General features: G+C 39.5%; 1 protein-coding gene across 1 annotated transcript in view; it reads left to right on the top strand.

The window, feature by feature from the left end:
- LOC145981605 (growth factor receptor-bound protein 10-like) overlaps positions 1-24332 on the top strand; it is a 272875-nt gene that overhangs the window by 221605 nt on the left and 26938 nt on the right. Inside the window, exon 8 of the mRNA XM_083114966.1 lies at positions 23603-23827. Coding sequence (XP_082971092.1) covers positions 23603-23827 — 225 coding nt within the window. The remainder of the gene's footprint in view (positions 1-23602; positions 23828-24332) is intronic.

Genomic DNA, 24332 nt, shown 5'->3' with positions numbered 1-24332 from the left:
GAGAAAGATTAGAAGTGCAAGTATTAATGGGACCTGTTCGGGACAAACGCAACTCATTAAAAAGCTAATGATACACTAAAAAAAAATTTCTCACCGAAAGTGAAAGAGCCCCGCTCATCTCAAAAAGCTAAAATAATTATATAAAACACTGCCATCGTATCCCTACGTGCATGATAAATTATTGGGAAGGCTAAAACAAAACTCTGTATTTAAAACAACGTTAAAGACACGACACAGTTCCAGCCCTTGCAGCAAATGATGTGTGAGATGGCTGTGTCCGATGCGAAGCGGAGTTAAAATTACCTCTTCTTGGCGGGAGGGCCAGTACGAGGAGCGTCATGCACCAATTGCTGGCTTGCTAGCGCGATGCTTGTTCCCAGTTACCTCGCTCCACTATTAACAATACGTAAAGTTGCTAAACCAATGTCCGAATGTAAATTTGTCCTGATTTCGTTTTCAATTATGTTACTTGCGTCATAATTAACTTTTCGCGTCCTTGGCGGCCTCTCCGAATAACGCTGTCGTATTTTTTTGTTTTAGTTAACTTTTCTGCTGCTTTCGACTTATCGCGACGATGGAAATGAATGATTTGGATGAAATGGGACATTCACCCATGCTCACGTCAAGACTCGAACCTGGTACCGTCGTGAGACACGCACGGGTACCGGGGCGACGGATAACACTATAGCCTCGGTATCAAATCGTCCACGGTTCGAATCCTGGTGGGTGCACCTATTTGGTCCCCATTTTGAACTGCCTTTTCGATCTTCGCTATGACACAGGAACTACCTCAGTACGCATGTTACATTGTGTGCTTAGCGTCACGCTCTCGCCTGCGCACGCGAATAAAGAAGTCTGCCTCGTTCTCAAGTGGGATGCGGTAACAGGAACAAGATTCACACTATTAGGCCCACCATAGGTGTTCCTCGTCCCGTCCCTCTCGTCGAGAATAAGTTCTTCTTACCCGACTGCGTATTGGACACAGCCGTCTAACGCATGGTCATTTGCTGCAAGGGCTGGACCCTCCGATGTGTCGTGTTTGTAATTTCATTTTAAGTATTCTGTATATTCTTATTGAATGTGCCGATTTTGCTATTCTCAGACAGACTTGTAATCTTCCCAGCTGTCTCTCATTCCTGTTCAACGATGATGACAGTGTTTTATCAAATGGCCTAAAGTGCCGACGCACCCAAACTTTTAATTCAATCCAATCCAATCTTGATCCGGTACCAACTCTAGTGTTTTCTTCCTATCTTCGGATGGAAACACTGCGGAGGTAAACTCTTGGCATGTCTTCTTCCCAGGTGACTCTCTGCAAAGATGTCACGTTCCAATATCCACTGCGCATCGAAATTGGCATGTTTAGCGTTCGTGCCCGCCGTACGCGACCGGATCCGGTTTTTTATCCTTGTCTTAGGTCACTACTGGTCACACCAGTTCTTGAACCTCTTTTCGGCGAGACGTAAACGTCACTCACTTATTTGTTGGGCATATATCCTGTGACAGGCAACTCGTGCGAGAACATTGTGGAGTTATTTACACCTTGGACAATAAAGTTTCCAGTTCAAGCCCGTTAAGTAAGATTGTCACACTGGATCTTGAAAATAGGAAGCATCAGTGTAGCTATCATATCTAAATGGCCGACGAAATGTTGCTGTTTTGTTTAAATGGCCAACGAGATGTTACTGTTTGCTTACTGTAAACAAAGTAAAAAGAAAGTAAATATACCGCCATGAAGGGGTATAGGGGTGTGGAGTTAGGGTCCCACACTATGTTGTTCACGGCCGAAGATGGGGGTGATGTGATCAGCACCACGCCCCTGGCCGCCTTTACCCCCAGAGTTGCCTCCAGGTACCCACGTTATACGATGCTGGGTGGGACTGTAAACCAAGGTGAATTGATTTAAATCAGTTGATTTTTTTTAAACCACTCTAAATAAATAATTGATAGAATAATGTACATTCATCTTGTAATCATTTAAGGGCATTTATTAGGCTCTAAGGAAGAAAATGAAAGGAAACAAAATATATTTTAGGAGTGGGGAATGGCGCTACGTGTATTTGGCGACGTCAAAAGTTCCACGTTGGTATTCTTAATTGTTGCAAAACTTAACCAAAGATTACTATCGCTAATTAGCATTAATCTGACATATACATTATCAGCTTTTCTTGTGTTATTTTTATGGAATGACTTTGCAACATTGTAAAACGGAACAGGCGCGTCGCCTGATAATGTTCGCATGAGCACGTGAACACTCATGTATATTAAATTACGTACATATTAAATGCACACACACACACACACACATATATTTTTATTCGAAAAAATACTATATTTGATGTACTAGTATATACACAAAATTTACTCTGACATGACTTCTTTCACGTCTGATAACTTTTCTTAGATAGTTGGTAACACTGACTCCCACGGTGTTCCACGGAGGGCGTTGAACACAATTGCTGTGCACGTTGCATAGCGCTGACAGCTAAGGGGCTGTTGGCCACTATACCCCGATGATGTTCACTTCGCTGTGCTAACACTGATGCAATGGACAATACTTCTTACATTCGGCACCAGAGTGCAGCATATACAAGGCATGTCTAGGGAGATTCGAAAAGGTCTGTGCTACATAGTTGCAAACTTTAGCGAGAATTTGCTAAACCTGGCGGGTTTTGAGGGGGAGAGGGACAATTTCCCCTAGGACCTTCTTTCATTACTTCAAATGTAGCGTGATTTTGGGGGGAAATTGTTGGAAATAAATAAATACCTGGGTGAGAACTGGTGCTTCCAACTGACCAGCCGGAGCAAGGAGCGGTGTCTTGCCAATTCGTATCTCCATACCCTGGAGTTGCGATTGTGTTGGCACGTTGCAAACCTTAAATAGTGTCATTATCATTAAACTGTAAATAAACATGACAACTGATATTTGCAAACAATCATTTAAAAAAATGTCAAAATTCAGCTACAATGACTAAAATTATTTAAAGTTACAATTATATAGTGCATCCAGAATGTTTTATTTTCACTGGAAGAAAAGTTACTGAAAATTATTATAGTTTCATTAACACACTCAACCAACATTTCCATAGTAGGTTCATATATACAGTATTAGAAACAGAAAAAAATGTTTATTTACTTTTATTGGTTTTAATCCAACTGTTCAAATATTTTAGAAAGAAGAAATTTTAAGCGTGTTTTTTTTTTAAAAAAATCAAAAAAATCATCAAAAACTTACAGGAAGGGAGGGAGAATAGCGAAGAATGCAAACAAGAAAAAGGAAAACAGAGAAGAGGCAGGGATTATCTACGAAGTGAAATGTAAACAATGTCGGAGTGTGTACATAGGAGAGACGAAAAAGAGGTTGAAACAACATAGGGATGATGTACGACTTAGGAGAGAGAGAGAAATGCGATATTTAAACACACGAGAGACACAGGACATGACATAGAGTGGGATGAGGCTAAGCAGATAGGAAGGAAGAAGAGAATGCTAGTGAGAAAATGGAAGGAAGCCAAGGAAATAGAGAAGAAAGGTGAAGAAGACACAATGAACTGGAATGGGTGACTGAAGATAAACAAAGAATGGAAGAAGGTGTTGGAAAGAATGGAATGGACAAGAGAGAAAGAGGAGAGAAGAAGGAAGAAGAATGAAGGAAAAAGAGCGTGAGATAAAGAGTCCAACCACATTCTAGATGGAAGTAAATATGTTTAGCCTTTTAGGTGAAAGTACAGTTGACAAGGGATAGCCAATGTTTGTGTATATATATCGTCCTGTTTTTGTACCTTGTTCCATTTGTACTTGGTGCAGAGTCTGAAGAAGACCTTGCTAGAAGGTTGGAACGTTACGTTTAGTTTGTTTTATGACAATAAAATAAATTACTGCCTTGGTCAGCATATTGAGTTTTTTTTTATATCATGGAAACAAGGCTTAAAGGTGTTACAAAAATTATTTCTTAAAATAAAAAGATTTTTTTTATCCACCCTGCAGCGTAAATCTTTATCGAAAATATTAGAGGGTGGTTTGGAAGATTCGAGTGGTGATTTTCACACCCTGTTTCATATCCAACTAATTTCGCTTTTTACCGTTCCTTCTGGTCAATCGTGGCAGTGCCCATTCCAGAACTAACCGCAATAATTTGATAGGCTTATGTAAGAACGAAGTTATTGGGAACATCTTGGACATCGGCGAGACCAAACCACACGAAGTTTCACGTGAATTCCCTAGAAGGAATTCTAGAAGATTCACGTGAATGCTCTAGAAGATTCACGTGAATGATCTAGAAGATTCACGTGAATGCTCTAGAAGATTCACGTGAATGCTCTAGAAGATTCACGTCAATGGTCTAGAAGATTCACGTCAATGGTCTAGAAGATTCACGTCAATGGTCTAGAAGATTCACGTCAATGGTCTAGAAGATTCACGTCAATGGTCTAGAAGATTCACGTCAATGGTCTAGAAGATTCACGTCAATGGTCTAGAAGATTCACGTCAATGGTCTAGAAGATTCACGTCAATGGTCTAGAAGATTCACGTGAATGCTCTAAAAGGAATTCTAAGCAGATATAATCTTTAAGATTTTGGAATATCATAGCGGTTTCTCGAAAGAAGAGAAAAGAAGGTTCTTAAGCCTATCTGGCACTAGTTACAGCAGAACTTAAAATGCACTATGACGTGAAGTTTTAGTTTTAACGATACCACCGAAAAGTTGTGGAAAGCAAAATAAAGTGTTTAAAATATATTTGGGTAGGTAAAGGAGTAAGTTTTCGGTGTTTCGACATTTTTCAGACACCGAATTTCGCACTTTAAAGCGAAAAACTTCACGAAATCTGCAACATAAACTGGAGAAACACTTCTTCTGTTCAAAAAGAACTAACGGAAGCGCCATTTCTGTCATTGTAGTCTAGCTGGTAATAGTTCGATTCAAAAGAGCTCTTCCCAGAAGGTAAATTTCGTAGGAACAGGAACATTTTCAGGGAGAAACACCTGTAGTTTTTCCAGAGGGGAGGGGGGGTGTATGTGTGTGTTTTGAAGTCGCAGAGGGATTTTTTGGCATTGTTAGGGAAATGTGAGGTGTATGATTGTGTTCAAAGATTTGGATGCTATCATTCAATAAACATTTCATATTTAGTGGCTGATGTGATGAAATAGTTTTCCAAATGGAAGAAATGTGGACATTTCTCAAAAAGGTAAGCCATAATTTCTTTGTTATTTAAACTAATATTCGTCTCAATTTTCCAGAACTAAAACAATGTGAAAATCTTAAGCAAAAAAGTAAGAGTAAAAATGCATGTAAAAATAACACCGAATTGCAGTAAAAGATAACATCGAAATTTAGGGAGAAATAAAACGAAACTTTCACGTCCCTACAAATATGTAGAATCGATTCATATGTAAAAATAAAAATGTTAGTCTAATTTGTATACATTTAAGGTTTTTATGCTACTAAATATGTTGATACAAAATGTATAATAACATGAAAAATCTCTACTAGTCACATCTGAAACTCGCATTTATGAAAGAGACGACCCTTTGTTCGCAACCCGCATGACAGCCCCGCGTCACAGAATATCCCCAAGCGACACCGCTGCTGTGGTAAATGAAGAGAAAAAAGAGATGGAGCTTCAGTAGGCAATAAACAAGGCATGTTATTGACAGGAGAGTGTGCGGGACAGGCCGCGAACTCTCTTCTACATATGGATACGACGAGCGCCACAGGGGACTCTGCATGTGCATCGAAAGGAGACGTTTAACACACACACGGATATACGGTACCATTCAAAGATTAATACATTGAATTCAAACCTAAAGTGTCGCTAAATTATACGGGGCGATTCCCGAAAATTTCGACCATTTCTCGATCACAGAGTTCCTGACGGCCTCCGTGGCGGAGTGGTTAGCATTGCGCGCTACGACGCTAGGGATTCCGGGTTCAAATCCCGTCTTGGATGTTCTTTGCGAGTGTCAAAGGGCGTTGTTATACAAATCATAAATTTAAATAGAAACTAGTCTCGCCTTGCTTCCTTTCTGTAAACATCTATACATTGTTTGCAAATAGTGGTTTGTCTTTTTGTACTTTTTCACGATGCACAAAGACTTTTCAGGATCCCGAACGAGAAATTCCAAAGGATCGTTTCTAAAAGTGGATTTTCTGCGCTTTAAGTGTCTGAAATTTCTTGCAATTAGTAGTTTTTATTCCAGGAAGTGCAAAAACAATTACTTGAGGGGGAAAATAATGTGTAGAATTAGAGATTTTCCAGCGTCGGGAAATTTTGAAATTCCCCTCCCCAATCCCATCCGAACCAAACATCCGACACACCCCTAAGTACGGTAGTCAACATGATTCAAATGTGTCTGTTAAAAAGCTTTCGTTTTTTTGTTGGACATGGCAGTTAATTTCTGTAAGTTTTCGAATTACTTTAACTTTTCCACAATATCTGAGAGAAGGCAAGTGCCCCCTCTGACCCTCCCCCCTTACGAGTGTTCCTTCATCATTTTCAGCATATCATCACTAATCCTGATCTTCCGAAATTAGCCAAAAGTGGCAGAAAAACGAACAAAAACAATCCACACCAACCTGTGAATTAATGAATAGTGAGCGTAATTTATGAACAGAGATTTACGAAAATTATATAAAAAATAGTCTGATAAATGAATGATATCTTGTAAATATGCCCACAACTTCATTACTGCGACATACCAGTAATCAATATGCTTAACCTTTCTCGTTGTTTGAAGGTGGTAGTTTAGAGAGTCATCCGTCTTCAATGTCATGCGTAAAACATGCGATTCAGATACTTTGGAAAGAGTATCCGACAAAATGTCCATCTAGAAAGAATCGCACTGGCGATCGACTCTCTACAGCAGTGGTTTCCAACTTCAAAAGGTCCGAGGGCCAAAATTATATCCAGCACTTGATAGGCGGGCCGCATTTTTTTTGGGGGGGTGGGTTAAAAATTACAAAAATTGTAAGTACTGAACTGAAAATGTAGTACTTTCGCATGACCTAACTTTCTAAAATGAGGCAATAAAACAATGGAATTACAAATCAAAATTGTATAATTACAATTTATTTCACAAAAACCCAATACTTATTGATGAATTGAAAGAAATTAAAAGGCACACCATACAAATAAGAATCCTTCATTGATTCACTTGATTCAAGTTCTTCGGAATCCGTGTCTTGCAAATTTATAATGACCTTCTCGATGATATCGTCTCTGACTATTTCACGCTGGAAGTCATCTTCTTGTATTTTCTCTGCGTGAGCCACACAATCTGTCCACTCGGAAACACCTATTCTGTCTATTGCTTCGTGAGTCAGTTTCTGTACGTTGGCAATTTTGAAAGTCTTGTTCTTGTCAGCTACGTACCCCTTCACCTGGGCCCAAATCATTTCAATCGGGTTGTACTGACAATGATAAGGTGGGAGACGAACAACTCTGTGACCATATTCTCTTGCTATTATATCGATTTCGTAACTTTTGTGAATTGGTGTATGATGTTTCACCAACTGCAACAATTCTGCTCGGGTTTGCGTGCTTGTGTGGGGAATGTTCTTGTTACAGAGCCATGCCATAATATCCGCCTTCCTTGTGTTCGAACAAGGCGTTTTATCCACTTGCAAGGAATGTATGCTCGCGTTGTCCATTACAATCACGGATTCGGGGGCGAGAAATGGCAAGAACTGCTCGCAAAACCACTTTCGAAACACGGCAGACGTCATTTCTGAATGATAGTCAGTACTGTTTGTTTTGGAGCGGAAAACCAATTTACTTTGGGGCACAAAGCCTGTAGCAGCTGAACCCGCATGACACACTATAAGACGAGCACCTTTTCCTAATGGCACCTTTAACCCACCAGAACCATCACTCATTCTCCAGCAGCTCGTCTTCGTGTGATTCTGGTTGACCCAGGTTTCATCTAAATAGTATATATTTGCAGTACCAGCTTTCCTGATTTCGTGCATGGTTCTGAGGAAGATCACTCTCGCAGCTACAACATCACCCCTCTCCATTAAAAATTTCCTCCCGTCGTTGCCTTTCCTATATCTGAACCCCATGTTTTTCAAAATTTTTAACACTGACCACGTACTGCCTGCAAACCCGATAGCTTCCTTCAATTTAGCCCTAAGTTTCACTGCAGTAGGAAATTCGCCATTTGCGTACATATCAAATATAATATTACGCAATACCCCCTTATCAAAATCGTCCAAGTGCGTAACATTCTTTCGTCGATTACGACGTTTGCCAGGCGAGCGAAAAGAAACCGACCCTGTATCACCAATCGACGACCTGGCTTCCTTCGCAATCGTCTGAACTGTACGCAGACCTATCCCACATGCAGCCGCTGTACGCCCCTGACATTTGGCAACACTGCTCCCTGACGAACACGAGGCACTGTCTGCACTGCGAGATTCACTTTGGAAGAACTGATAAACTTTGTACACCATATCTCGCGCTTGTTTGTGTAGAACACGACGCTTAGGTATTTCTGTAGCCATCTTGCACAAGTATATTGACAAATTTTTGTGATCACACTGAAGAAACACGAACAGTCACAACGAAAACCAAACCGATTCTTGCCGCTCGAAAAACAAAAGAACGACATCGCGCGTTTTCCACGGCAGTCTCCACCGCCTCCTTTTGCTACTGCGCATCGAGGCTTGTTCAAGGTCAGCCGCTTTCATATAGCTCTGCGACTCTAGTAAGTGTTCAATGTGAAAATTGAGCCCGATCTGCATATTTTATTAAAGTTGTATTTGAATTTCTGTATTTGAAAGTCTCAGAAGGTGAAGCAGTGAAGAATCTGCCCGTCTGCTTCTGTAGCGGTTCTTGATGAACTTCATTGAAGAAAAAAAACACTTTCACACTTGTATGTGCTGCCGAACATCGATGTCATTCTTTGCCCAAAACTACGAAGGTTTGGAAAGCGTTCTTTTGAAAGGTATTTGAAAAACTCTGGCCCTTTTCTTGCCTACTTTGAAGGAACACATCGCCTTGCAAATCACACAATTCAAGTTGGAGAGAAGCTATTGTAATTTTCAATCTTGCGTTTTTTGGAGATATTGCTCATTTCGATATTTGCACAAACTTTAACAATCAGTCACAGTACAATCCGAGTTGGAACACTGGAAATCTCTTCGTACTTCGTGCGTAGTAAAACAGATCTCTATAGCGCATCTCTGCAGTTTGTTTCTGAACACAAAGAGTGAAGCCTTCGCGGAAGCAGACGAGTTCATTCCACATTGCGAAGGGATGGAATGCATGGCGTGAAGAGAAAGTTACGTCACTTTAGATTCTTCTGATTATCATTATTGACTGCAAAATCAATTCTACCTGTGATATTGTCTTTCTTCACAGAGCATACGTTCCTTCAGTAAAAAAGAACGTATTTTAATAAAAATAAATAAAATTAATGTATTTTGCAAACTGGCTTCGCGGGCCGCAGAAAAAGGCAACGGGGGCCGCATGCGGCCCGCGGGCCGCCAGTTGGAAACCCCTGCTCTACAGGATCGCGTACGGGATCAATGCGTGATGAACCGTAGCTTCAATAATTCAGTCTTCCTTCCTTGCTGAGTGATCAGAGCAGCCAGATGGATTTATAGAACCTAAACGAGCCATTGAAGTTTTTAATTCCGTTATGAACTTGCTTCTCGAACTGATATGGTTTGGAAGAGCAAGACTTTAACGACACTACCTGCAATCTTTTCGTCAGAGTGAATTTACGAGTCTAAAGATGATGAATAAAAAAGTGGCAAAATAGGCTACTCTTTCTAAACTTTCTATCAACGATATATTAAGCAGTGTCCGAAACGTCCAAAAAGCAGGCTAGAAATACGGTCTTGCCGGAAGTGACGTCACCTGGTACAGTTTGAAAGCGCCAATTAATGGAGCCTGCAGCATGAAGTAAGCTTCAATGCACACTTGTTTGAAATCGTTGAAGTGGAAAGTCAGCCAGGTGCTGGTTGTAGTTCTTATATTATGTGGAGATGTAAGAACTATTTAAAATGTTATGTGATTTCTGTGAAAATAAGTATTTGTAACGCGGGAAAACAACATGTTCTTTGTTGTATCTACTAACCGTGTTAGGCGCTGCAGTCGAAGTGCAATTCGAAAAATTTTCGTTTCCAATCCAAGGCATCTTTCGGACACGGCCAAGATGAATAAACCCAAAGACCAGTTTACATACAATACAGTGATCAACTACTAGTAGCATTTGGGAAGTTGTAGTGACTATAGTCAGCCCTTGAAGTGGAAAATGTTAGCTGGGGGGATATTAGGACGAGCCTTGAGGTTAGCTAGGGTGATGCTCCTATGGCTTAACATAGTAACAATGAGACAGCTGGGGGAGCTTTGTGAAGTTTTTGCTAACTGGGGTTATAACATCCCACCGCTTCGAGCACTGACTATTGAAGGTCTTCCGTGAAACACTGTCTTTACTTTTTAACACTATTTCTTCAAGATCTGGGCACTGGTAGTAAATTCTCAGATTGATGGCTATAAAGAAATATGTTGACAAGCTTTTTGAAATGCGGAAAAATTATATGTGAAATTTACTGAAAGTTCATGATCTGCCATCACAAGCAGTTTATTATAAACTTGTGAAATTATTAAATTATTGAGCAATATTTATCTGTAGTTGGTTTGTCAGTGACAGAAACACTAAAATAGCCATGTCAGACATTCACAGCCAAAATATATATTTACCGAATTAATTAATAAATTAATTGTAATTTTGAAGTTTGCTCTGGTACACTATTAGTGTTCTTATCAAAATTACACACTTAGCACATGCACCTTCAAATATTAAGCTTTAAAATGCACACAACACTTGTGGGACATCTTGTGGGGTGACTTAATGTTTACTAACAGTGTATTGAGAGCACTTAGTTTAAATTTATCGCATTAAGGTCCATGTATCGATGGTCACGCTATCTGGCGACAAAGCGACGTGCAGAGTGGAGAGTGGTTGTGTAGAGTTGCGTATGACGTCAATGTGGTAGCCAGTGAACGCGCTTCTACAGTCTGTGGCTAACCCATAAAGCTTGGTTTGATCCATGCGGGCAAACATCACTTCTTATAATGCTGATGTGCAAACGTCAAAGCGATCATATACAGGACTCTGGAGAGTTGCATATTAGTAATAACTAAAATCAATAGGTTATGTCTAGAAGCATTAGTAAACACGTCATGAAAACTGATTAAATTTCTACTCGTGAAATTTTCAAACATGAGATCAACACGTTGCTGAAATATAGATGCAATCCGATCGTATTTTTGTATCAAGTTTGATTATATGCGAATTAACAATTTGTTCAGTCAACAAGATTGTTCTACGGTACAGGTCAATTAGCAGGACCAACATATTTAGGATCAAATTATCCACCACCAGCGCAGTCAAACTCCCTCGTATATTTACATGATCTTTGGTTATAAGAAGACGTGTCTTGACTTAGAATGTGGTGTATTTAAAATGTTATTGAAATTAACGCTCATCTGCTAAGTAAGTTTATTACTCGGGTATGTTCTTTTGTGAACGTAAAATTTCATGTTACAAATATCCAAGCGAGGCTTTACAATGATAATTCAGCGTAAATTTATGCATATGTTAGCAAGGTATTATTATAGCAAATTGTTTAAATTGTTCTTCATAAAATGAAGTGCTTCAATACAGTGACTAACCACGCTCCTTGAATTTTTACGGACAGACCGACCTGTGTCGAATCCACCTTAACCATTGCTTGTATATTTTATGGAACTCCATTGCATATCAGAGGAAATTGAGGTCGTGACCGATAGTGTAGCAGTCAAGGTTATTAGAAATAAGGTTGGGTAGATGGATTGTATTTCTTAGTGATGACGTAACTACGGTAGAAGGTGAATTTATCCGTGAAACTAATACGAAAGTGTTGCACTGTGCAGATAGAAAATCATGTAACGGAACACACTTATGCGACACTTATTATTATTATTATTTATTATTATTAAAGTAGGGTTACAATTAAGCTTACATTTTTTTTACATTGATTCCGAACAACAAAAACAGCTTTTTGCCCTACATGAATTAATATACAGTTATGCTATTTGTTTATAAGTATACATACAATGGAATATTATAAATTTATATAATTGAAAAATATAAGAAATAGACTAAAATAAACATTTTTTGCAGCTACGTTTTATGAAGGAAGAAATGAGGTAGAATAGGCACAGTGTCAGTATTCATAAATTAATGTCCTAATTTGTTGTTTAAATGTGGCCAAATTTCTCTCCTTTCTGCAATTTACAGGCAGTTGATTCCACGCTTTACTTGCCAGTGATGACAGGGATTTTGATCCGTATCTTGCCTTGTTACATTTTGGTACTCGGATACTGTTGGTGTTGTTGGATCGCAGATTGGGATAATTTCTATTACTAGATATCATTACTTTGTCCTTTAATAAGTGGTGGTGCTTGTTAATTGCCTGGTGAATTTTTAGTAGAAATGCATATTTTCGTCTGGATTCCAGCGTGGGTAATTGGAGTTCTTCTCTGCTTGCACGTGAGGTCGTGTGCGCTGTATTTCTTATGCTACGAATAGCCCAAATTTGCATTTTCTCTAGTTTCGTGGTGTTATTTCTATTAATCCCATAAAGTACAGAGGAACAGTATTCAAGTAACGGCCTAATAAATGCTTTGTAGAACGCTAATTTGTGGGCAAGGTGTACATATTTGCAGACAAATTGAAACTGCTTGATTTTAGGTGCTGCGCGTGAACACATTCTTTTTACATGTTGTGAAAAGGATAAACTTTTATCTAGGTGCATACCGAGATATTTTAGAGATTCACATGGTTTTATATTGAAATTTCCTATTTTAATGTTGTCAATTAGCGTATTGTTATTATTTTTACTGGATAGTATTAATACTTGCGTCTTAGACTCGTTCACTTTCAACATGTTTGCTTGATACCACTCAAGAACTTCGGGCATATTTTCCTCAATATTTGAAATTACTTTTTCTAATTTGCTTGACGCGCAGTACAGGAGGCAGTCATCTGCGTACAAATATAATTCAAACCCAAATTCCCTGTCTACGATGTCATTCACAAACATGTTAAACAGTTTAGGACCTAGAATAGATCCCTGTGGTACACCGAAAGATACATTTACACGGTTTGAAATCGAGTTGCCTACTTTTGTGTCGATTCTCCTATTCCATAAATAACTTTCGATCCAGTTGCATGCAAGGGCAGAGAAATTAAATTGCTGATGTAATTTCTGTATTAATAAATTTGGTTGAACACTGTCGAATGCTTTACTGATATCTAGAGAAATAATGCCAATGTATTGCTTCCCTTTACGATCTAATATATTTCTCCAGTTATGTATCAGTTCGTGCACGAGTAATTCTGTCGAGCGATTTTTTCTAAAAGCAAACTGTCTATCTGTCAGTAGATTGTTAGAATGTAAGTATTGTTCTAATTGCTTGTCTATTACCTTTTCAAGAATCCTGCTTAATGAGGAAGTAATTGATATGGGGCGATAATTATTAACTTGCGTCGGGGACCCCCCTTTAAATATAGGTGTGACCCTTGCGTGTTTCCAAGTGTTAGGAAAGATTCCGCTTTTTAAGGATGAATTAATTATATCTGTGAGAGGTTCGACAATCCATGGGGCGAGTAGATATATTATGCGATTACTTATTTCATTGAAATCTGGACCTTTTCTGAGGTTAAGTTTTTGAAGAATTTTCATAACGTCATCACTTGAGACGGGCTTAAAACTGAAGCTGGTTTCTTGATATTTAGCGTCTTTTTCATTTTGTTTGCTACTTTCATTTTTCTTCGCCCTTAAATTGTTAGTGAATGTGTTGGATATTGACTTACCGACGTTAGCAAAGTGGTCATTGAGGACGTTCGACACCCTCGCATCTTCCGTAATTGTTTCATTGTTATGTTCAATAGATGCGATGGATTGGCTTTTGCTATCATTTCCAGTTAAGAACCTGAAAATCTTGAATTTGTTATTGCCTGAATATTTATCGGAATAGATCTGCGTAAGGATATAATTTCTTTTCGCATCTTTTACTGTTTTTGTTACATAGTTCCTTATGGTCTTATATTGTTCCCGAGTACAAAATGCGCGTTTCTGGTGTCAGTTGATGCTATTCCCCCAGTTAAGACTTTCATAAAGATTTCCGGAGGTACATATCCCGAAACTTGACCAAGCATCCCCCAGCTGGGAAAATCACTTCGAGCACTGCTTCAAATAAATCGAATATACACACTGGTACGGCGTTTAAAATTAGCGATAAGATTTTTTTGTTGTTGTTGGTTCACTAGTTTGTAGTATAAACACAAAATGTGATACAAACAATGTATCTCTACAATGTAATTTATTGAAATTTACTAAATCACTTTACGAGTTTCATATCGGCCGCGGACCAATCGTTAGAGCCTGTTACTTGTCCATGGTTTGGTAACTTCAAGTTTCCGTCCAACCGTATGATGGCGCTAGTGATTTCCACATTCATTTTTCCACCTACGGGAAACATCCTAGAAATTGTTCTTATTCAGGTGCTTAATATCTGCATATTGCGACGCTGTTTCATTGCTTTGCATTCTAGTATAATACATTAACCTTGCTGCCAGTATGTCCTTGAGCACAACAAACTTGGTGTCACCTTGGAGACAGGCCGAGGTTGGTAGTGGCAACGCTTCGCCTTGCGATCAAGGCGTCCCGGGTTCGATACCCGCTTGAGGCACAGAGAGGATCTGACCCTACTGTATGTTCTATTTGATTAGCCTAGCTGAGCATAAACAGAAGTTGACACAGAACCAGTTTTCTTCCGCAAGAACAAGTTCAAAGACACGAGCGGATTCCTAGAAGAGTATAAATGTTTTTCCTTTGGTTTTACGCAGTGCCTGGTGGATTACATCACAATCAACAGACGAAGCAGCGAATGGATTTCCTTGCTTCACGTGACTGACTTGCTTAACACAATCATGCCATTCTCACGCTACGGTTATCTGTCAACCTGCCCCTCTTTCCACGAAACTGAGTCAAATGCAATCGATGTGGTCGCTCGGTGTACGAAAACCAAAAGTTTTTAAATTCGATCGCGTGCCTGGCACAGTAATGGCGTTACATCTTGTTTTGCGTTTATTGCATTTAGGCTATTTTGTAGGCGATTTTTTCTATCTGTGAGTTAATAGATAAGGGGATAAGGGATACGCCAACCACTGTAGGCGTATTTTTGTGGCATTACCTGCTAAGGGATACCTTGGAGGGAATGGTTGAAGGAGGAAAAGTCCGTGGAAGATAGAGATATCAGCTTATGGATGATATTAAATTAACTGGGTCGTATGCTATTACGAAGCGTAAGGCAGAGAATAGGGAAAGCTGGAGATTGCAGTGAAAAACCTGACAATTAGGCAGAAAACAACGAATGAATGAATGAACAACAATAAAGGCTAATCGGGACTAGAAAGCCTGTTGTAGGGAACATATATTTACGATGAACTTGTAAACTGAATATTTTTTGTTAAAACAAATGTTAATTTACATAATCTTATGTACTATAAAAGCCAGTGGCCGCGATTAGAGGGCGAGGGAGGTGGCAGGTGCCCACCTACTTTTTGCCACTTTCGCTCCCACACTATGCTAAACCTTATCTACCAAGAAGAATAAACTGTCCTTGCTTGCTCCCCACCCCCAGTTTTTTGGAACACAAAGAAATGTACCTCAGCTGTTTGTATTATTGTATTAGTCGCAGTTATTTCACTGTGTGCTAAAATTCGTTCACTATAGTATTAACATTTTATGTACGGTACAAGGTTTTCTTTCCTTTAAACCTTTAATGTACGTGCTTTTGTGTAGTGCAGCATGAACTAAGTTATGAGGCAAACCCGGTGACGTCGACACTTGGGGTAGCAGTCAGTGGCGTGCTGAAGGGGGTTGGGGGGTTGGTGTGGGTCACACCCATCCCTCCTTTAGAGCCCAGTATCCCTAAAAAAAGAATGTCAATAACAGGAAATGATTGCAAAATGATGAATTAGTACTAAAAGAAAGTATACGTAACTCCCACCCACATTCGAAAATAAAAAAAGATTTGATTTGACTACTAAGCCAGAGATCCTGGGTTCGAATCTCGGCTTGACCATGGGTATTCGTTGAGTGTGTCCCTTGCCCTTCATCAATTTTATCGTACCATCTTCGCGATTAACCAAAAGTGGCGGAAAAGCGAAGTACAATAAACCAAATCGAGCAATCAACCAATGATTTGATTTCATTTTTGTTACTTAGCGTCGCTTTTTTGTCACATTTGGTTAATTGCGAAGATGATGCGATAAAATTAATGAAGGGACAAACACAAAGAACACCCATGCTCAGGTCGGGGTTCGAACCCGGAACTCCTGGTGTCGTAGCGCGTTGTGGTAACCACTCCCCCACAGTTGGTTGATTTGGTGTTTTAAGCACACTTTATGCACAGAAACAAAACAGGTAACAAAACACGCTTTTTTGTAGTTTCTTCAATAATATTCATTTGGCTTTTTGAGTTCTGAGATACATTTTTCATTCCAAATTATTTCATTATTCGCTGCAGAGTACAACACACAGGATAAGAATGCGCACTCTTCACGGGTTCGAATCCTGGCCGGGATTGTTCATATGAGGCCCCTTCATCAATTTCATATCATCACATCCTCATTTTCGCGATAACCAAATGTGGCAGAAAAGCGAAGTAAAATAAACCAAACCAACAACAATATGAACACGCGTTGTCTTACCCAAATAAATACATCCGTATTTATGACTGTTAGAGGCCAAGAGTAGTATATTTAAATAAAACACTACTAAAACGAGTGAGAGAGAGCCTGAGCACATATTTGTAATTTAATCATTATATATTCCATATTTGGAAAAAAAAAAAAGAAAAACATTACCTATTGTCTTCACATAACACTTTCCCATTTCATAAATAATAAAACTACATCCCATATTGTACATACATATTGTACAACGTGTAAAAGGTTGTGTAAATACAGAGAACATAAGTACTGCAGAAAATTTTACCCAGAGTTCTTTAGAGGATTTACAAAAAAATCTATGAGAAACCAATCCCCTATCTGTCCTATAGGAGATAGACTGGGGGACCTGAAAGCCTGGGCTTTCAATCATTGCAGCGGGGAGCCACGGGGGCAAGGGAGTTAGAGATCTTTCTTTTTCCTTCGGGAAGCCGTTTCTACCTAGAAACTGGTCAGGCGGAGGAAGAGCATATGTCCGTAACAATTGTATTTATTGGACTGTTGATTTTGAATTGTAAGAATTATCTAACAAAATATGTCAACATACAGATGTATGTATTCTTGGGACTTGAAAGAAAATGACAATTGAAACTGATGAAACCTCATTTAAAAAAAACAAAAACAAATATATTTCGTAGAGTGCTAATATTAATTTGGCATCAAAATCATTACATATTAACTATAATTAGAATTTTCGTCTGCTGTGTAGATACATGTAGGTCACCCACTAATTCATACATAATATTTTCATATCGCTCTTGAACATTGCAGTGATTGTCCCGTTCTCGTGTTCTTGATTATTTTCTTATAAAATAAATGCAAAATGTTTGCCAAACAAGTTGGAAGTCGGACACATTGGCCGCATAGCAACAACACATTTGAAATTCCTTTTCCGAGAGTTATGTTACTATCTGCCACAGTTAGAACATAGCGAACTTTGAAATTGCTTCATTCAAGCTCATCACTGGTAACAGTGCAAGTGTGCAACACAAAAACTACCGTGCCTTCTGTTCTACTTCCGAGTACCCTGCAGTTGTGGTGACTTTCTCTTTGCCAGAATGCAACTCTGTGGCTGGGCGTGGACAGGTGCTGCCAACAAAGACTGCAGCGGAATTGCAAGGAGACAACAGCAAGTCTGTGCGTGCTACTTTTAGTGCATGATAGTCAGCTGTCGGCAAGTACCACAGTAACACGACAAGGGGGTGTGATTGACGTTTCAAAAGCCAGGAAGAAGTACGCGACACACTTTCAGATCGCGCGTTTGTGTCCTCTTTGCAGTTGCGAATTATGCTGTGCTCAAGTGTCAGACAAGTTGATTTGTTTAGCAAAGCAAAGTTCTTGCTTCTTAACAAACAGTGCTGTAGTACGTAGTAAATTGCAAGAAACTCATTTTGCGTTTCAGGTGTAACAAAATATTTGAACTTAAAACATAATACAAGAAACTGAACGGACACTTTCACAAACATATACTTGTCATTGTGTTTGAAATATTACTTTTGAAAAGCAGAACTATTACTTTATAGAGGAACGAAGTTACTTTTACTTAATTCTAAGTAAGCTGTAACTCGGTAAAACGTGTTTCTTGCATGAAATGTACAACAAAATTAATGTTAATTTCATTACATTATAAACTTAAAATTCAAACTAAAGCCTTAAACTTGAAAAAACTGTCACGCGAAACAATTAAGTATGAAGGTTAAAATTGTGTTTCAGTATATTTCATTTTAAACGATACAAAAGTTGGAACGCTTGCTATTTACTCTCAACTTAATGAACGCTCACTTGGATGTCTCGAGATTAATCGATGATTCTCGATTTCAAGGAGGAAGGTGATCAACTATTGCAACTTTAAAAGTTACAATCTGCATTAACGCTTACGTTTTTTGTTAATTTTAGATTACTTGGATAAGAGATTAATCATTTTAGATGTCCGAGGAGAGAGCATAAATTATTCACTTACTTAATAAGGTGCATAAGGAACTATTTCATAAATATTAGCGTAAAATATGAATACAAATAAATATTTATTGCACGAATTATTGCTTTTCCTCTTTGAATTTTTGGAAAATTCGCCTTGAAAATCTGGAATTTACGACGTAAAATGAACAAAAATTCAAGTACAATCGGGTGCATAAGTATTACCACGTAAATTGTTCCTCACCATGGTTATTCTTGTCTACGCAATGAGAGCTTCATGAATTGAAAAAAAAATGCCAAACCATCTACTGAGAAACTCTTCACTAGCGTACATGAAAAACTAGTTCTTAGAAACACTTAGGATGCGAGGAAAAATTAATGAAAATAGTCAGGGACAATTTGCATTCTCTGTCGTAATGAAATATCGATATGTGGCTGTTTCGTCCATTTTTTGGTCATATTCAGTAATGTTTGGCGTTCTAAGATGTTTTTAGCCTTTGCTATGACCCATTTTCAAGCGTGGCTCAGCCTGTTCTCGAATCTCCAATGCATTGAAGAACGAAATCAATTAAATTTCGCCATCTGTGCACCAGTTCTTGCAAGAGAATACCCGAGCTGGGCGATCATTGCTCCAGAATGTGTGTCAGTGACCGACCCATGTATACGCCCGGTGACTTTTAGATTTAGTGGTCGTTAGTTAGATTGAGCAGGAAGCATTGTTCCACAGGCGGAATACCGTAAATGCAACCTTCCTTTGTTCTCCACAAGATTGAATCTGCATTATTCGTCCCCGACTTCAAGAACAATGCCTCTTGCATGCAGAAATAGTCGATAACCATTTCTTTCGCTGATACCACACGTCCGTGGTCCTTCACAGTTCGTTGGGACCTGCCAAGACTGCATAGGAAGCAACGTCATGAGCAAATTGTCCATTATTATTTTCATTATTTTTTTCTTTTACATACTACATGTTTTTAACGATGGATTTTATGTATGCTGGTGAAGAAGTTGTCAACAGCTTGTTTTGAGTTTTCTTTTAATTCTTGAAGCTCTAATTGGGTCAAATAAAGTGCAGAGCATGGTGATGGACAATTTGCACAGTAATACTCATGGATCCCACTGTATTACCAAATTGATCTGTGGAATTTGTCCCAGTTGTGAACATACTCAATAGATGGTGCTGATGAAACATTAGATTAATCGACCTGCAATCAACAAATCTTGAACAGGCTGAGTACTCATTACTTTCACAAAGCAAACGTTTATCTATGATATAATAACAGCTAAGCGTAGATCAGGAGGGAAACAAAGCACTAGTTGTAATTAATTTTTAATCTCAATAAACTCCAAGTAGTCTTGCAGTTTCTATTATATATATTCACGCGGTTGTAGTTCGTATCTTAAATGGTAGTAAATGAATGTTTCTTCGTTGTGTTAACGATAAAATGTCAACTTTCTCACTTTGTACTTTGAAATTATATGCTCCTTATATTTATACAGATTTTAACCCTGAAACTAAATGTTGTATTCACGGTGTTATTTGTCTATTAGTATTTTCATTTGAAGAGTTTCTGAGTTTCGGTACGTTACTTATTGATAATTCCACCACAAGGAAAAAAACCTTCCGTCCAAAGCGTTCGCGCAACTTCCCTGCCGTTATCGTTGTTCGGGACAGTGTTGCCAGGTCAGATTTGAAAAATTCGGGAGATTGTTCCTTGGGAAACCAGAAGATCTGCTACAAAATCCGATGATCTAATAGTAGCGGATGAACGACGTTCTTGGGGGCGGCATAGTCGTGCGCACTGGGGGGGGGGGGGGGGGGGGCAAGGGGAGTGAAGCTGGAGTGGCGCGCATTGTTTACGGTGTAAAGGTCACAGATACTTTTGTGGTGCTAAACCCAGCACCCTGTGTTTGGCGAAAATATACCGAAGATCTCCATTTCAGGAGTGGACATGTTTCAAACAAAATAAAGTAAACCGCCCGAAGGAACCGACCAACATCTTTCATCTCTTCCGCATTTTCCGGTTAGAGGGTGCGTGGAAAACACCCTCAAATTTGTCCTTTCTCAGCACCGACACAAGGGGTTTGCGATGCCTCTATTATCGCGAGGAATTTTTATGACAGGAAATGGTAGAAAGTTGTGTTCACAGTTGAAGCTAACGTGCCGCCTTTCGTTGTCGGCGATTTCCCACAATCTTTCAAGTCGAATGTTAACAATAACAAATCAATTTGCCTTCTGCTGGTGTTCGGTGTACAGCTATCAATAATTCAAGATAGCAACGCTTATGCTAGGGTGCCACCCATCCTCCCCATCTACTAGAAATACACACACACACTTACAAACAGATACATGTATAACATAATTTGCCCACGCTACGAAGTCAGTGTTTCTACCTCGTAAGGCAAGGACGTTTCACTGTGTTTGTGTCACATCATCCATTTAATCAGTTTTTCATTCATCCATATTGTCGTACTTACCCGTAGAGGCACAAAAGCGACGTAAAATAACTAAAATTTAAATAGAGTTTAGGGAGGGATAAAATACAGCCATCTAAAAATAGTAATGTAGTAAAAGTAATAAAATAATGTCTAGCAAAATTGAGTAACGTTTGACATAATTTCACAGTTCAAACAGCACTTTTCACGGCTGAGTGGAGTTACACTCCACATCTCCCCTCCATGTTCAAGTAAGATGAGCAGGAAACGTGTTTTTAAGCTGGCCGTTGGAGGTTCCATAGCAATAGTTTATTAAGGAATTCTCCCGAGAAATCAATAGGCCTGGCAACGCTGACGTGAGCCAGCGCGAATGTTGCTTCCCCCTGCCCTTTCTTGCACCCGCCGGCGCGATGTGCTTCTGCGCAGGTTTTTTTGCTTGTGGTTCCACTATACCAGGATCTTTTTCGGAGAGAAGCTGAAGTACTAACATTCCTGAAGTTCACCTTTGCTTCAACCAATGACATGCCCAAGGGGGGTTGGTGTGTGTCATAAGCACCCTCCCTCTTTGACCCAGTATTCATATAAAAAAGAACATCAAAGGCAGGAAAAGATGCCAAAATGGGGACTGACTACTAAAATAATAATTACGTATAGAGCGACCACAAACAAGAGAACATTCGACGAAAAGTCTCCGCGCACCTATTCTACAGAAAATTATATGTAGTTGGCAACTCTGCACCGCATGCGAGTGGTTTGTTTCCCCGTAGCAACAAATGCAATGCCCGAAGGCGGGAGATCGGGCAGGCGATATCTCTATTGAATTCTTCATGGCACAGCGCTTGAATAGTCGCCTCAACAATGGCCCTTCTGTTGCGGTATGTGGACACGGGCGTTACAAAAAGAAGGGGAAAAAACGAACGCTCACCTTCATGCCACTGCTCGGGGTACAACGAGGCGATGAGAATAAAGTCCTGCGAGTGTTGTTAGCATTGGCCAGTACCAGAGTTGGGAGCTTGGCGGCAATGTCTTTCCCAGAACAGAAATATATGCTAATTGTTTATAATGGAGGCCCGGCATACGCGATCAGAAGTGGGTTGAACTTGGGGTTATGCAATCCGCATTACACAACGGACGGACGTGTTGCATACATTGGATGGGGATTGTAGAGGATTCAAGGGTTACATTGACGTGTTATTCCGCCGTTTTTACATGAAGGGCCAGGGGGAAAAACGATGAATGTCGATTTTTCGCCCATTTTGAGATCGCAACGCCATCTGATAGTTCAGAAGCTGTACTATAAGAATGAGAACGGCCTTGGTTGGGAAACGATGAGAAGTGCCTGAAAAACGCATTATTATTTTGGCATATATTAACGTTCTTATGGAAAGAAATACTTTGTTTTTCATTTCCTGGCAAATTGTCTCGAATGAACATTCATCGTTTTTCCCCCTGGCCCTTCACATGTATTCCGAAAAAAAATAAAGAAATTAAACTTGAAAGTGAGAAGCATAATCTCAATTATCACAAATCCAAATATATACAGTGCTTCCACGTGTTGTGTTTTCTGTCAGTCATTTTTAGGTGATCGATTCTAAAGAGGATATTGGAGCGAGATTTGCTGTCAGTGTTTCTCCTTTCCTTTCGTTATCTGCATTGCCATAGAAAGATTCGTGTAGCTCATCATAAAAAAGTGCAGGTTGCACCCTGACCAGTGTTGCCACATGAAGGGAAATTTCCCTTTTGCAGGGAAATTCGGACCGAAATTTTAGCCATAAGGGAAAAGGGAATTTTGATTAAAAATTCCACAATTGCAGGGAAATTTTTACAGTTATTACAGTTTATGTTAATTTCGGATTTCATATCCACATTTTTATGTTATTTATTTATTTTACTATTCCTACTTGTTACTGCTCCTTTAAGTTTATTGTACTTTGCTTTTATGCATCTTTGGATAAATAGTAACGAGGAGGTCATGAGGATTAACCATTAAATGGATTCCTAACCCGGATTCAAACCTGGGACATCTCGTCAGGAAGTGATGAAACTGAAATGTGAAAAAATAAAATATTTTTTATTCAAACGAACAACAAATTCAAAGGAATACTTAACTACGTATTACTACTGCTTCCACCACCACCACTAATAATGCTGCTACTATTACTAATTATTATATAATTTACTTAGGTGAAGGGAAAAATTGGTGCAAAAAGGGAAATTTTACCCCTTGGAAAGGGAAATTGTGCCCTCATATTGTGGCAACACTGACCCTGACTGGCAGACAACGTAAATCTCATTCGGGCATATCGTATAACATAACCTTTTAGGATATAATTTGCTACAGAGCAAAGAATGCGATCTTCGCTCTCTTTCTGAACTACGATTTTCTACGGTGCAAATTTCACACTAATCATTAGTTAGGACAGGATAATTGCAATAAATCGCATTTCTTTTGTCTTTCCAGGTGTACGATGGGGGGAACGGACAGCTTCAGGTGTTGGCCCACCTGTGTGAACACAATATCTACACGACCCTGAACGCAAAGAACCAGTTCCGGGCGCCCACGGAATTCGGGATCTGCCTGAGGCCCACGAGCCCCGACAACGAGGAGTCAGGGGCCCTCAGGTGCCTGGCGTGCGAGTCTGAGAGGGCCCGGCTCTGCTGGGTCACTGCCATGAGGCTGGCCAAGGTAGGTGGCGCTGTTTTATACTTTCACAGGGGAGTTCTGTAAGGAAGCTGGATCTATTTCAGACAGGGCCGTTGAAGGTCCAGGAATTGAAAATAAATTCAATTCCCGTCCGGGAGAGAGAATCAGCAAGTGTAAAGGGTTGTAGACCGTAAAATGTTTAAAGTATGTAAATTCTGTCCGGGAACTTTTTTTCGGATCAAATTAAATACGATCCAGGAACATTTATTGCGGATCAATTTAAATTAGGTCCAAATTCCATATTGACATGAAACAATACGCAACTTGGACCGGATTTAAATTGTTCCTGGACCTTTAAGAACCCTGCTTTCAGAAGCTACAAGTAGAATCGTTTTAGACATCCTGATGAGAGACGTCCATTGGCTTCGTTTCGGACCTCCCGAGGGGAGAGGTCGATTGGCTTCGTTTCGGACCTCCCGAGGGGAGAGGTCCATTGGCCTTCGTTTCGGACGTCCCGAGGGGAGAGGTCCATTGGCCATCGTTTCGG

Source organism: Lepisma saccharinum, chromosome 29 (genome assembly GCF_977018435.1).
Source record: "Lepisma saccharinum chromosome 29, izLepSacc3.1, whole genome shotgun sequence".
NCBI lineage: Eukaryota > Metazoa > Arthropoda > Insecta > Zygentoma > Lepismatidae > Lepisma > Lepisma saccharinum.
The sequence above is the reverse complement of the archived record's forward strand: the minus strand, read 5'-3'. Positions and strand labels throughout refer to the sequence as shown.